This window comes from Scardinius erythrophthalmus (genome assembly GCF_964197995.2).
Source record: "Scardinius erythrophthalmus genome assembly, chromosome: 8".
Lineage (NCBI taxonomy): Eukaryota > Metazoa > Chordata > Actinopteri > Cypriniformes > Leuciscidae > Scardinius > Scardinius erythrophthalmus.
Genome location: NC_138228.1, coordinates 2,937,082 through 2,952,161, shown reverse-complemented (window position 1 = coordinate 2,952,161; position 15,080 = coordinate 2,937,082). Strand labels below are relative to the sequence as shown.

General features: G+C 38.9%; 1 protein-coding gene across 1 annotated transcript in view; it reads left to right on the top strand.

Moving 5' to 3' along the window:
* Positions 1 to 438: 438 nt before the first annotated feature.
* The window catches only part of LOC308694895 (transcription initiation factor TFIID subunit 4-like), a gene marked incomplete at its 5' end in the record, with an annotated part of 50,776 nt that continues 36,134 nt past the window's right edge, over positions 439 to 15,080 (top strand). Inside the window, 2 exons of the mRNA XM_081372705.1 lie at positions 439 to 444; positions 5,812 to 5,934. Coding sequence (XP_081228831.1) covers positions 439 to 444; positions 5,812 to 5,934 — 129 coding nt within the window. The remainder of the gene's footprint in view (positions 445 to 5,811; positions 5,935 to 15,080) is intronic.

Below are 15,080 nucleotides of genomic sequence, written 5' to 3'. Positions count from 1 at the left end.
CTGGCTCCCAATGTTTGCTAAAATATCTCATGTTAAGTATTGATATTTAAAGTCAACGTAAAATCAAAATGGACTTTCTTAGTACAAGTTTCCTAAGATGAACATTTCATCAGTGCACGTTATTCTGATGAAAAATACGCCTGTCTTCATGATTAATCATGAAAATGTTTTGTTTTCTGCTTTTAAGCCATGTCTCTGTTCTGCTGATGTCACCAATGCTGCATGGTTGGGGGAAATAAAATGAAGCAATAATATTTTCTATTCTAAATTTGGCGATCCAATCAAATATAAAATGAAGGCCTGCCCCACATTATTTTCCACAGAATATTTTTTTTTCTCTCAAAACTATGTTGTATTGTTGTTAATTACATTTTATGTTGGCTTTAGTTTAATTTTTTTTATTAATACTTTTATAAAAAAAAAAAAAATGTTGACAAAATGGAGGTACATTTTTCTAATAAACGTAATTATTTTAATTATTATTATTTATTTAATTATTAATAATTTGTGATTATTTTTTATTATTTTATTATATATATTTTTTTTAGAGTTAGAGTTTTTTGTGAATATTTTTTGCTATATTTGTAGAATTTTTTTATTTATTTATTTTTTTTATTCAGGCAAAATGTGAGGGCTAGTTGTCTGAGAGGAGCGGCTCAGTGTCCCGGGGCAGGAGGACGAGGGGCAGATTCGACCCCTGCTGGCCCTTTATGTCCCAGAGTTCAGTGTTACTGAACCTCACTGTTGCCCAGTGAAAGACTCCTCAAACCAGCCCGATCCTCCCGTTCCGCTCCGGCACAGACATCTGTCTGCACGAGTGTGTGTGTGTGTGTGTGAGGGCCTGTGGGGGAACAGAAGGTTCAGCAGGGCTGATAGAGACGGGTCGGTTTGGCCATCATGACGAACTGAGCTTCTTCTCCCGCTTGTGCTTCATGAGAAGTGAAACACACACTTGAGCTGGAGATCTGGATGTGTGTGATCAACCCGATCTCACCGCAATTCGGACGTATTTTACCAGATGGCTGATTTTCACGAACCGTCATCAGGAAGGACCTCCTCTAACTCCGCCCCTAAAACATAAACGTATGAGTGAGGTCGTTTGAATTAGCCATCTCATAAAATACGTACAAATTGCTGTGAGATTGTGTTGGTGTGACTGTGATTCAGGATGAAAGACTAATAAGTCGATAGATAGATATATGGATGGATGGATGGATGGATGGATGGATGGATGGATGGATAGATAGATAGATAGATAGATAGATGGATGGATGGATGGATGGATGGATGGATGGATGGATGGATGGATGGATGGATGGATGGATGGATGGATAGACGGATAGACGGATAGACAGATGGATAGATGGATAGATGGATAGACAGATAGATAGATAGATAGATGGATAGATGGATAGATGGATAGACAGATAGATAGATAGATAGATAGATAGATAGATGGATGGATGGATGGATGGATGGATGGATGGATGGATGGATGGATGGATGGATGGATGGATGGATGGATGGATGGATGGATGGATGGATGGATGGATGGATGGATGGATGGATGGATGGATAGACGGATAGACAGATGGATAGATGGATAGACAGATAGATAGATAGATAGATGGATAGATGGATAGATGGATAGACAGATAGATAGATAGATAGATAGATAGATGGATGGATGGATGGATGGATGGATGGATGGATGGATGGATGGATGGATGGATGGATGGATGGATGGATAGACGGATAGACGGATAGACAGATGGATAGATGGATAGACAGATAGATAGATAGATAGATGGATAGATGGATAGATGGATAGACAGATAGATAGATAGATAGATAGATAGATGGATGGATGGATGGATGGATGGATGGATGGATGGATGGATGGATGGATGGATGGATGGATGGATGGATGGATGGATGGATGGATGGATGGATGGATAGACGGATAGACAGATGGATAGATGGATAGATGGATAGACAGATAGATAGATAGATAGATGGATAGATGGATAGATGGATAGACAGATAGATAGATAGATAGATAGATAGATGGATGGATGGATGGATGGATGGATGGATGGATGGATGGATGGATGGATGGATGGATGGATGGATGGATGGATGGATGGATAGATAGATAGATAGATAGATAGATAGATAGATAGATAGATAGATAGATAGATAGATAGATAGATAGATAGATAGATAGATAGATAGATAGATAGATAGATAGATAGATAGATAGATGCTGTTTCTCTCCGGTGAAAGGTTACACAAGATTAAATAAGTAACTTTAGGTTATAAGAACGTCTGTTTTCTGCTCTTGCAGTGAATATTGTGTGTCGGCGTCTCGGTTAATTATTCTTGTGTGATGAGCGTAATTACGACACGCAAACCTTCTGTAAGTTTCAATTACAGTTTCTACAATCAGCCAAAATATGAAACATTTATTTTTGAAGCAGCGCTGAGAATATATTAGCAGTTAGCCAAAATAATTGATATGAATATTTCTGTAAATGTGTGCCCTGTAATAACTGTGGTCTGGTGTGTGTGATTGGTGTGTAACGGCGCCGGCGCGAGAGCTGGCACACAGATGGCACACTGGGACCCGCGTTTATCACAGCGCCATCAATCTGAGACTCGGGCAGGAGCTGCAGGCGGGAGAGCAACTGTGCAGACATGCCGGCGCTCCGGTCCCATCCCATCCGATCCCATCCGGGAGTGGGATGGGATTATCTCAGGGGTCAGTGGGGAGATGATGTGTGGTAGCGGTCCTGCAGAGGATTATGGGATGCAGAGAGTGACCATCACTAGCCTGACCACAAAAATGATCATGTTCTTGCTGGGGATGCGCTTAAAAAATTAAACGGTAACACTTTATTTTACAGTGTCCTTGTTACACATGTTACATGCAATTACTATAGTAATAACAGTAAATGATGCATAATTACATGCAACTAACCCTCAACCAAACCCTAACCCTACCCTAACCCTATAGTAAATACGTGTAGTTAATTAATATTACTCAGTACTTAAATATATAATTACACTGTAACAATGACACCTTAAAATAAAGTGTAACCCAAACATTATTATTATTATTATTAAGTACTAGATTTTTATTTTATAGTACAATAGTATAATTTCTGTAGTAATATATTATATATTAACAATAGATTTATTTATATTATATTATATATTATATAAAATATTATGTAAATCGTGTATTTGTAATATAAATAAAACATATTTAATTGAATAAAATAGTAATACTACTACTAATTGTTGTTATTATAATCATTATATTATTATTAATAATACTAATAACTGTTATTTTCTAGTACAATAGTATTATTATATATAGTATTATACTGTAGTTTTTTATAATTTAATAAAAGAAAAGAAAAAGGTAAATATTAATAATTATTATTAGAAATAGTATTAAAATATAGTATTTAAATAATATTAATAACTGTTTTAATTATTATTAATATCTCTATTTATTTGACACTACATTAGTACTATAATTGATATAGTTATATTTCTTTATTGGTGTGTTTAATGATTTTAATTTTATAATGTAATAATTAAATGTAATAAATACTATTTATTAACATTTTCATTTTATAGTAAAATAGTATTATGACTATAGTCATATTTAGTTTTTGTTATTTTATTTTTTATAATTTGATCAAATAAAACTAAAATGTTAATAATAATATTCATTATTTACATAACTTATTTATTTTACAGTACAATAGTACTATTTCTATATTTATATTTCTTTATTGGTTTGATATATTGATATAAAATGATATGATGATCACTGTATGATGATCATTCTGCTAAACATCTGCTTTTGTTTCATAATACGAGTTTTAAATGACACAAGAATTTTTTTTGTCCAACTGTTTCTTTAATATCTCAAATACATATTCTAGACAACAATGAAAAGGAATGTAGAGCAATTGGAGTTGTTTATCCTGATAAGAAATCCCACCTTTACACTAAAGTGATCCTGAAGTGTGTGTTGCAAGGTTTGTCGTCTTCACTGCTGTGTGTTTCCTCATGTGACGGACATCATCCTAACAGACATCTGACACTCCAGACTCTACGTCTACACACACAATTTGGACTGGCTGTTGAAGACCAAAGCAATCTTTATAACACGCCATTTTGTGGGCAACAACATGGTTCTCTCTGATCTTAACTAACTAACACACACACACACACACACACACACACACACACACACACACACACACACACACACACACACACACAGAGCTGACTGCATGAAAGATTGCATTGATTGCCCTCATTCAGTTTAGCAACAAACACACAGTCTCTCTCTCTTTTTCTCTCAACACCAGCGGGCACAGGGCGGTTCACTCCCTCACTGCAGACAGACTGTGACGGCCGTGTGTGTGAGGCCATATGTGGCTGTGTGTGTGTGTGAGGCCTCGGGCTCTAACACGTCCTCAGAAAGGCTTCTGTGAGCGAGGCTGCCCCGCAGGAAACCGTGACATTACCTGAGGCGCCACTGGGCCCTCTTACACTTCACAAAGTGAAAAATCACATCAGAGCGTGTGAGCTGACACACACACACACGCACACACACACACATACACACACTCACTCACGCACGCACACACTTACACACTCACTCACGCACACACTCACTTACGCACACACACACATTTATATTCACACCTAAATGAAAGCTTATTTCTGCCATAAAAAGGTAACTGTGACTTTATCTCACAACTCTGACCTTTTCCTCACAATTCTATTTATAGAATTCTATTTATAGAATTGCGAGATGTTACCTGCAATTACAAGATATAAACTCCTGAATTCTCAGGGTATAAAAAGTCAGAATTGTGTGATAAAAAGTCACAATTACCTTTTTTTTCTTTTTTCCACATTTCCGGGGTTCTCAGAAGAGGAAGTTGTCAGAGTTGGGTGAACTTCTATAGCGGTCAATGGGAGATGACAGCAAATATATAACTAAGGAAAGAGTTACGATTTAACAAGAAAGCAAATTCTTTGAAAGGTCTTGCTGTAGTTTTCAGACAGAAATTTAATAAAGTAAGCAAATGTAAAATAACACTGCATAGTCTTCACTGTAAATTAAACATCATTATTAGTTGATCCTTATTAAAGTTACAAAAGTTATTCAGCCAAGAGCAGTGAGTGATTTCATGGCCTCTGTATACTATACTGTATGTATGTGTGTGTGTGTGTGTGTGTGTGTGTGTGTGTGTGTATGTATATGTTTTGACCACATGTCACATGTGAGGCTGTGTAAGTTGTAAACATGCAATTGTGAGAAAAAAGTGAGAATTGTGAGTTTACATCTACAGTAACTATTTTTTTTTTTTATTCCATAGTGTAAACAAGCTTCCATACCACACACACTAATACACACACTAACTGCCATTAGAGGTTTTGAGGGAGAAGAGACTGACGGATGGGTTGGTTTGATGTTGATTTGATATTGGTGATTAGTGCTTTGCAGACAATGATGTCACTTCCTGAAATACAGTGATTTCAGCCCAAGAACGACAATTTATGATACGGTTTTATTGATTGGTTGAAACACAAGCTCGACAAATCTTTTCCCTTTCCTAGAATTAGCACCTAGCACTTTGTCATTAAGCACGATGTCACTTTCCTGGGAATTTCCTGCTGGATTGTTTGTCTGTCAGTAGTTTCTTTACCAGGCTTCATGTCCAGATGTCCTACATGTGTCGCTACACTTGTGTAATATGATGTTGTTTCTGTTTCCAGATGCAGCAGCAGGAACTCGCCCAGATGAGACAACGAGACGCGAATCTAACGGCGCTCGCCGCCATCGGCCCTCGGAAGAAACGCAAAGTGGACTCGCCAGGAGCCGCGACCGCGGGCGTCGAGGTACCAGCCTCTCCACATCTCAGATACCAGCTGAACTGGCATTATTCAGTTAGCACTAATCCTCACATATATACTGTATATATGAACTCTTTCACCGTCAGCGTTTTTGAAAAAAGTTTCACAAAAGATTCACGGCCCCCAGAATATTTTGTTGTATGAATATCTGAACATGCAATAGGAAAGACAGAGCCTCTGCTTTTAAACAATAACCTGTTTTATTCTAAGCTTCATGCTTTCTTTTCTTATTAGCACTTGAATGTGGGTAAGTTCATAAAATAGCAACATTTTGATCAAAAAGCTGAGAAAATCATGATTTTGTCAAAGACTACGTCAGTATCAGATGGAGTCGATTGAGTCCATCAACACACTCAAAGCTTCAGTCCTGTAACTCGTCCTGGGTCGACATTTCATTCAGTAACATTAGGCAGTTTTGATTTATATGCTGTTTAATGTTAATGATCGTTATGTTATTTTACATATGCACAGAGCCCGTCTACGGAGAGCCTGCCCACTCCCTATTAAGTCCTATTGTACCGAATTGTGGTTGTAGTTCCACCAGAGCTCCACTGGGGGCGATCGCCCATGAGTGCAGAATGAATGGGAGTCTATGGCGCTAGACGGCTAAATGTGTCTCTTTCACCCGATTGCCGTTGAGAAATCTCAGATTTGATTGTAGGTTCTCATGGGTTATAGGTCGAAAGTTGAATGAACGAGTACTTATGTCCTTTCGATTTCTTACAGGTTGAGTTGTTGTTGCCCATAACACGCTAACATTCTGCTAATGAACGCTGATTGGTCAGTGAAGGACTGATTACGACCAGAGATACCGCTTGATGGCATCGTGTGTGTGTGTGTGTGTATTTTCGCCGTGGTCTTTTAAAACAACAAAACTAAAACTCTTCTAGAACGTGTGTTTACCTTTGTCAGCTGGGAAAAGCAGTATCTCTGGTCGTACGATGTGTATGACGTCATTGACACTTTAAAAGACTTTTTAAAGCAAATAAGTGACTCTAAAAAATCTAACACCCAGCAATGTGTAATTTCTTTGCATCTACTTTCAAATACAACATTCAAATTACTAGACAAAAAATGATATCCTGAGAAAAGTGGATTTTGATGTGTATAGCGCCATTGACCTCCATTCATTCTGCACTCGTCCTGTGAGCGCCCTCATATGGAATCAGAGTGGAACTGCAACCAGTTCAGAAGCCGGAAGTTTACTGAGAGTGAAAGTTCTCCCCTTATTAGACATTCTCTGATATGCATCTGATTACATATGATATCGCTTGTTTCTGCTTCTTCTTCGCCTGTGTTTTGATCTGGAGATTCTGCACTCTTTGTGTAACAGCGCCCCCTACCGTATAACAGTGAAAACACAGAAAGCCGGAAATTTCCGTCAATGGAGGGGAAAGAGGCTGGTCGATATTTGAGATATTGGCAATATATTCAGGATTTTGCTGTCAATATAAAATTAAGCAACGTTGTGATTATTCCAATTAATTTTTATTTGACTTTTTAAAGACTGTATCATTAGACTAGTTCTGAGAGACTTAGGAGGTTCGATTCATTTGAGTGAATCAATTTAAACTGAGTTGATTCAAAACTCTACAATGATTCGTTTGCCTCAAATCAGTTTGTTTTCCAAAAAACAGTGTGAAATTATTTTTAACTAGATTTTTACAGAATTTGAAGTCACACATTAATCATTTTGAAGCTTGTTGACTATAATAGCTTGGTTGAAATAATCTCAGATTGAGAAAATTTTCAGCTATTTCTAAGCAAATGCGTAAATATCAATATATATTGTCAGAAACCTTGCAAATAATTTTCTCACACAGCATTTGTGTCTTGTTTTCCAGTACAAATATCTAAACATTATTAAATCAACTGGAGAAGCACAATTACAGAAGATGTTAAGTCATGTTTTCTAAAAAAAAGAAAAAAATTCAAAGGCAAAACATGTTTATTTTTCTGACCTCATTGGCAGATATTTTTCCTTGATTTAAGCGAAAACTCACTTAATTTTGATACATTTTTCAGTAAACAAGTCTTAATATTTAATGTAATTTTTCTTCTCAAGTAACTGTATCCTGATTTAATAATGTTTGGATACTTCCACTGGAAAACAAGACAAAAATATTAAGAAAGTAAGAAAATTGTTTTTTTTTAACAGTGAAAAACTCAAGACATATTTCCCCCGCCGTATCGACCAGCCTTTAGTGGATCTTATGCTGATCATGATGCAGTGTTTGTGCTCTCGGGTCTCGCCGCAGGGTTTAATGTTCACTTGTTGCATCGTGAGCGAGCATTGCTCTTTTTCCTGAGCAAAAATAAACATTTCTCCAGATTCCCATCCACCGCATTAACTGGGGCACACTGCTCGCCTGTCCTCGTGAGTGTGTTACGCTGTTGTCTGGATGCAGATCGCAGTGCCGCTCCACATATGGCTACCAGCTCTGCTCTGCATTACGCAGGATTACACCGTGCGCACTATTATATTTCCTCGACATGGTGTTGTACATGAAGTCATCGGGTTTAACTGCATCTGGTGAATGTTTAGCTTTGCTCTTGCCGTCAGAAGGCCTGTTCATATTCCCTCGAGGATTTCGACTAATGTTTGAATACGATAAACCGGAAAAAAACACTTTGTGAATGTCAGCTGGTGTTTTTAAAAACCCTCTCACTGGCGTATGTGTGTGTGTGTGTGTTGCTGAGGACAGAAGATCCTGCAGTGAAAGCAGGGCTAACTAAATAAACGCGTTACTTCGGCTCCATAAACACAATCCTGACCTCTTTCACTTCATTGTAAGCGCTCTGATGTCAAGAAGAACCATGAAATGTGCATGTACACACACAGATACAGCGCTTATGAGTCGCATTCACACTCCTTTAGTTGTTTTACCGCATTAAAGTCGCCTTAATTTGGCTATATTGCCACTTATGAACAGAAAAACACTGTTTAATGTCAAATTAAAAACAGATCTCTGCAAACTGATCGAATAATTGCTGATATGAAGCCCAGAGTTATTGATTTCATAAGTGCCTCATTGTTTTTAATATCTAATAATCGATGGTTCCGCCAATTGATAATACACTGCAAAAAAAGCACTAAAAATCTGTATTTTTGTCTATAAAAACAAAAAATACAGCATTAATACATTTATCAGGATATACTCTAAATTCGTGATATATTTATGCACACTACCGTTCAAAAGTTTGAGGATGGTAAGATTAAATATTTAATATGAATATTTTTGAGTGTCTTCTGCTCACCAAGGCTGCATTTATTTAATCAAAAATACAGTAAAAACAGTAAAAATGTGAAATATTATTATTGGATGTTTTCTATGTGAATATATAGTGAAGTGTAATTTATTCCTGTGATCAAAGCTGAATGTTCAGCATCATTACTCCAGTCTTCAGTGTCACATGATCCTTCAGAAATCACTCTAATATGACGATTTGATGCTTCATATTTTTGTGGAAACTGTGATTCATTTTTTTTTTTTTTTTTGATTTTTGATTCTTTGTTGAATAGAAAGAATTTATTTAAAATACAAATCTTTTGCAACATTATAAATGTCTTTCCTGTCACTTTAAGGCATTCTTGGTGAATAAAAGTTTTAATTTATTTAATTTATTTTGAATGGTAATGTATATAGTCGCAGCTAAAGGGCATTATGAATATAATAATGATTCAGTGCCGCGGTAATCACCATCTGAAACCAGTACCATGATGGTTTTGGTCTTGGTCTCGGCTGGTTTCTGTTTAACTGTATGGTTTCTCCATAGCAATGCCGCCCATCTGACCACCTCTCATGATCACGAACGAAGAGAAGAGAAGTGCAGGATAGATGGAGGGAAGAATCTTAACTTATTTTCACTTTATTTTCACCTCCCCTCATTTCGGCGTGCGGCCCTGGGGCGTTTTCTCTGCTTTCTCCAGAGCAAAGTGAATGTGACTTTTCTAAGGGGGTCACGGAGTGGCTGCGGGCTACGGCTTCTCCGAGTTTCACTCTGGGCTTCGGCAGAGATTTCATCTGCGCGTGAATGTGCCTCGGGCTCGAGCTCAGGGTGAGCTGAACCGCTTCACTCCAGGTCTTCTGATTGTCGCAGTATCCGGTCTCTGTTCTGCAGCGTTAATCCCAAACAAAAGCCTAACAGTGTCCGGAAACACCCGACAAACTGAGACGGGGTAATGAGAGAGATGGGGTTTAAAGCAGCGTTACTAAAACTATAACCACAAAAAAACATTCAAATACATTTTAACTGAAATAAAATAAAATTACATGTAGAAATATAAAAATTATTAAAATATATATTCATATTTTATAAAATAAAAACTAATAAAAATGACAAAAGCACAGAATTTCTTTTACTAAAATTTAAATGAAAACAGAAAATATAAAAATAAATTCAAAATATTAATAAAAACATTTAGTAATATTAACAAATCTTTGTTAATATTAGTAAATACAAATACAGCTGTTCATTGTTTGTTCATGTTAGCTCACAGTGCATTAACTAATGTTAACAAATACAACTTTTGATTTTCATTACGTATTAGTAAATGTTGAAATTAATATTAACTAAGATTAATAAATGCTGAAGATCATGTTATCTAAGGTAGTTAATTAATGAACCTTATTATAAAGTGTTACCAGTGCATTTGTTCTTGGGAGAATTTGATGAGAAATGTTAGAGTTCATGCTGAAATTTTTGACTTTTGATTAGACTAGAAATCTGAGCGCATTGTTGAGATTATGGGGTCTTTAATGATATAGCTTGATGATGGTATTTGCCTCTCGTCACTGTATGTTCGCTGCAACATTCTTCATAACTTCTCTTTTTAGGTAACCGACGTCAGGATTCCTTAACTTTTGGGTGAAGTGCTCCTTTACAGAGATCTTAATTGTGATGTTTCTGTCCTGTGGGTTACCCTGAAACGGCCCGTCAGAGCGTGTGTGTTAGACTGAAATCAGGTACCGCTGGTGGCGGGGCGGCTGTGTGTGTTTCTTCCTCCTCCTTCACCCCTCCTCTTCTCCTCTTTTCCTCTCGTCTGGCCAGGCCTCAGATCGCCGTAGGGCTGAACCTGATAGTCCATGTTGAGCGTAAAGTCTGTCTTCATCCTGAGCCGGAGAGAGCAAACAAAGAGGCCTTACAGTGCTCCGAGGGATAGATTAGAGAGAGCGAGACAGGGGCCCCTAACTGGCCCTCGCTCGGGGTCATTGTTCAGGCAGGAGCCACAGTAACAAACTCTTTCCTTTCGCTCTCGGCGACACACAAGCTTTTGAAGTTCAGCACAAAGATGCTGTGTGGGACGGAACAAAAAAAAAGAAGTGAGTGAGTGAGTGAGTGAGTGAGTGAGTGAGTGAGTGAGTGAGTGAGTGAGTGAGTGAGTGAGTGAGTGTGTTTGTGAGTGTGTGTGTGTGTGAGTGTGAGTGAGTGAGTGAGTGTGTGAGTGTGTGAGGTTAAATTCACAGGTGCAGGAAATGAGCCACCAACAATATGACATGCAGGTGATGTCATTTCCTTGACGAAATGTAACGTGTTTCACTTTGATCTGCTTTGTAACTCCAAAATGGATCTGTGTAAGGTTTTGTTGTTGATTACAGCTTAATGTGTGTTAGTGTCAACGCTGTTTGCTTTCACACCATCAATGATATCACACAAGCTTTCAGACTCACTGCATCACTAGTCATCTGGAGGGATTTCTGAACGTCGTTCAGGAGATGAGAGTAAAACAAACTAGTTTTTACATTTTCTAAAGAAAATGTAAGTATTGCTTACGGTGCAAAACTCACTGTTATTATGCTAGGGTGTTTGGGTTGTTACCAGGGCTATCCTAGGGAATTCTGTGTTTTCTAAGGTGTTTCTAGGGTATTCTGGGTAGTTGATTGGGCATTTCTTCATTATTGGGTGGGTGCCAGGGTGTTTCTTGAGTATTCTGAGTGGTTTCTATGGTGTTGTTAGGTGTTTGTGTAATTACCAGGGTGTTTCTAGTGTATTCTGGGTAGTTGCTAGGGCATTGTTAGGTGTTTGGGTAGTTGCCAGGGTGTTTCTAGGGTATTCTGGGTGGTTACTAGGGCATTGCTAGGTGTTTGCATAGTTGCCAGGTTGTTTCTATGGTATTCTGGGTGGTTACTTGGGTGTTGCTACGTGTTCGGTGGTTTCCAGGGTGTTTCTATGGTATTCTGGGTGGTTACTAGGGCATTGCTAGGTGTTTGCATAGTTGCCAGGGTGTTTCTATGGTATTCTGGGTGGTTACTTGGGTTTTTTTAGGTGTTCGGGTGGTTTCCAGGGTGTTTCTATGGTATTCTGGGTGGTTACTAAGGCATTGCTATGTGTTTGCATAGTTACCAGGCTGATTCTATGGTATTCTGGGTGGTTACTTGGGTGTTGCTATGTGTTTAGGTGGTTGCCAGGGTGTTTTTTGAAATTCTGGGCGGTTACTTTGGCAGTGATAGGTGTTTGGGTGCTTGCAAGGATTTTCTAGGGTATTCTGGGTGTTTACTAGGGAATTGCTAGGTGTTTGCATAGTTGCCAGGGTGTTTCTTTTGGTATTCTGGGTGGTTACTTGGGTGTTGCTATGTGTTTGGGTGGTTTCCAGGGTGTTTCTAGGGTATTCTGGGTGGTTATTAGGGCATTGCTAGGTGTTTGGGTGCTTGCAAGGATGTTTCTAGGGTATTCGCTAGATATTTGTGTGGTTGCCATAGTGTTTCTAGGGTATTCTGGGTGTTTACTAGGAAATTGCTAGATGTTTGCATAGTTGCCAGGGTGTTTCTTTTGGTATTCTGGGTGGTTACTAGGGCAGTGATAGGTGTTTGGGTGCTTGCAAGGATGTTTCTAGGGTATTCGCTAGATATTTGTGTGGTTGCCATAGTGTTTCTAGGGTATTCTGGGTGTTTACTAGGAAATTGCTAGATGTTTGCATAGTTGCCAGGGTGTTTCTTTTGGTATTCTGGGTGGTTACTTGGGTGTTTTTATGTGTTTGGGTGGTTTCCAGGGTGTTTCTAGGGTATTCTGGGTGTTTACTAGGGCATTGCTAGGTGTTTGTATAGTTGCCAGGGTGTTTCTAGGGTGGTCACTTGGGCTTTGCTAGATGTTTGGGTGGTTGCCAAGTTGTTTTAGGGTATTCTGGCTTGGTTACTAGGGCATTGCTAAGTGTTTGCATAGTTGCTATGGTGTTTCTATGGTATTCAGGGTGTTTACTAGGGAATTTCTAGGTGTTTCTTTTGGTATTCTGGGTGGTTACTTGGGTATTGCTATGTGTTTGGGTGGTTTCCAGGGTGTTTCTAGGGTATTCTGGGTGGTTACTAGGGCATTGCTAGGTGTTTGTATAGTTGCCATGGTGTTTCTATGGTATTCAGGGTGGTTACTTTGGTGTTGCTAGGTTTTTATTAAGGTGTTTAGGTGGTTGTCAAGTGGTTGTCCAGCAGGTGAAAACAGTGCATCTGATCACTCAGTAAAATAACAGCACACCTCATCTCACCTCATCAACACAAATTATTTGAGGAAGCATTCATTCATTCATGAAGCACCAACACTAATGATGTTTGTGAAGTGATCTGAAAGTGCTCTCATATGAGTAATAGTAGTAGTGATACTTGACTTAGCAAACACCACTAATTATTGCTGTGTATTGAAATGAATCGCTGTGGAGGCAGACATAAAAAGAGCAAAGCAGGGAAGATTGAGTCGCCTTTTTCATTTAAATGTGTCACCTTTTTTCTTTTAGGGTTGTAGATCAGAATAAGGTAGAAGTAGGCAAAGACCGAGAGCAAAAGAGAGAGAGAGTAAGAGGGGAAAAGCACAAGGAAAACTGATGCCCTTTCCTCCAGCTAAATTAACAGGAATCACGTGGAAAACAATCCGAGCCGGGAATGAAAGGGGGGTGGAACCATTAAAATGCGCCCGGGGCGATGGACTGCGCCCAGTATCACTAAAAATGCTCTCACTACAGATGTGCAGGCAGGCTTACAGGCAAACTCTGCTCTTGTTCTATAGCTACAATTAAAATCAACCTCCCTGCCAAAAAATTGGATGGTAGAAAGAGAGAAAAGCAGACATGAACATCAAAGACAGATTGAAATGTGTAGTCAGTAATAAGAATGGTCTCCAAGCCCCGCGGTTCTCCACGGTCCTCTTGTTAATGAGAATTTTTGACCTCTGGTTTGTAAGTTAAACTTGTAATCTTGGTTAATGAAGTAAATCAATCCCAACTTGGAGTGAGCAGCCTTTCCTTCCATCTAGCCTTTCTGTATCCTCGCCTTCTTTCGCTCGTCTTTTTCTTCTCCTCCCATCTTTCCCAGCCTGAGTAAATGCGGGCAGATCTTTCAGCCAGACAAACAGGAAGGCCACGGGTGTGTTGTGTCTCTCTCTCTCTCTGTCTCTCTCTCTCTCTCTCTCTCTCTCTCTCTCTCTCTCTCTCTCTCTCTCTCTCTCTCTCTCTCTCTCTCTCTCTCTCTCTCTCTCTCTCTCTCTCTCTCTCTCTCTCTCTCTCTCTCTCTCTCTCTCTCTCTCTCTCTCTTCTCTCTCTGTGTGTGTGTGTGTGACGTCTACTTGGCAAGCTGTTTCATTTTGTAGCCCAGCTAAAAGGGCTGGTGGAGGGACATTGTGACAAGAAACAGAGTCTGTGTTTGACCCCTGCGTTTATTCAATATGCTGTGCTTTTTACTGAGTTCTATTTCACATTTTACTGAACATTTATTTTTTACACATTTCAGTTGAAACCAAAAATTATCGTCAATTCAAGATATTGACCAAAAATGTATGCACCTCTTGATGGACATAAATGTTGTGATGTTATTTCCATCAAGAAGGTGGATCATGTGTGTGCTTAGAGTGTTTCTATGGTATTCTGGGTGGTAACTTGGGTTTTGCTATGTGTTTGGGTCGTTGCCAGCATGTTTCTAGGGTATTCTGGGTAGTTTCTAGGGCTTTGCTAGGTGTTTTGGCCATTGCCAGGGTGTTTCTAGGGTATTCTGAGTGGTTACTTGGGTGTTGCTAGGTGTTTGGGTCGTTGCCAGGGTGTTTCTAGGGTATTCTGGGTGGTTACTTGGGTGTTGCTAGGTGTTTGGGTCGTTGCCAGGGTGTTTCTTTGGTATTCTGGGTGGTTACTAGGGCAAAAACTGATGCACATCTTG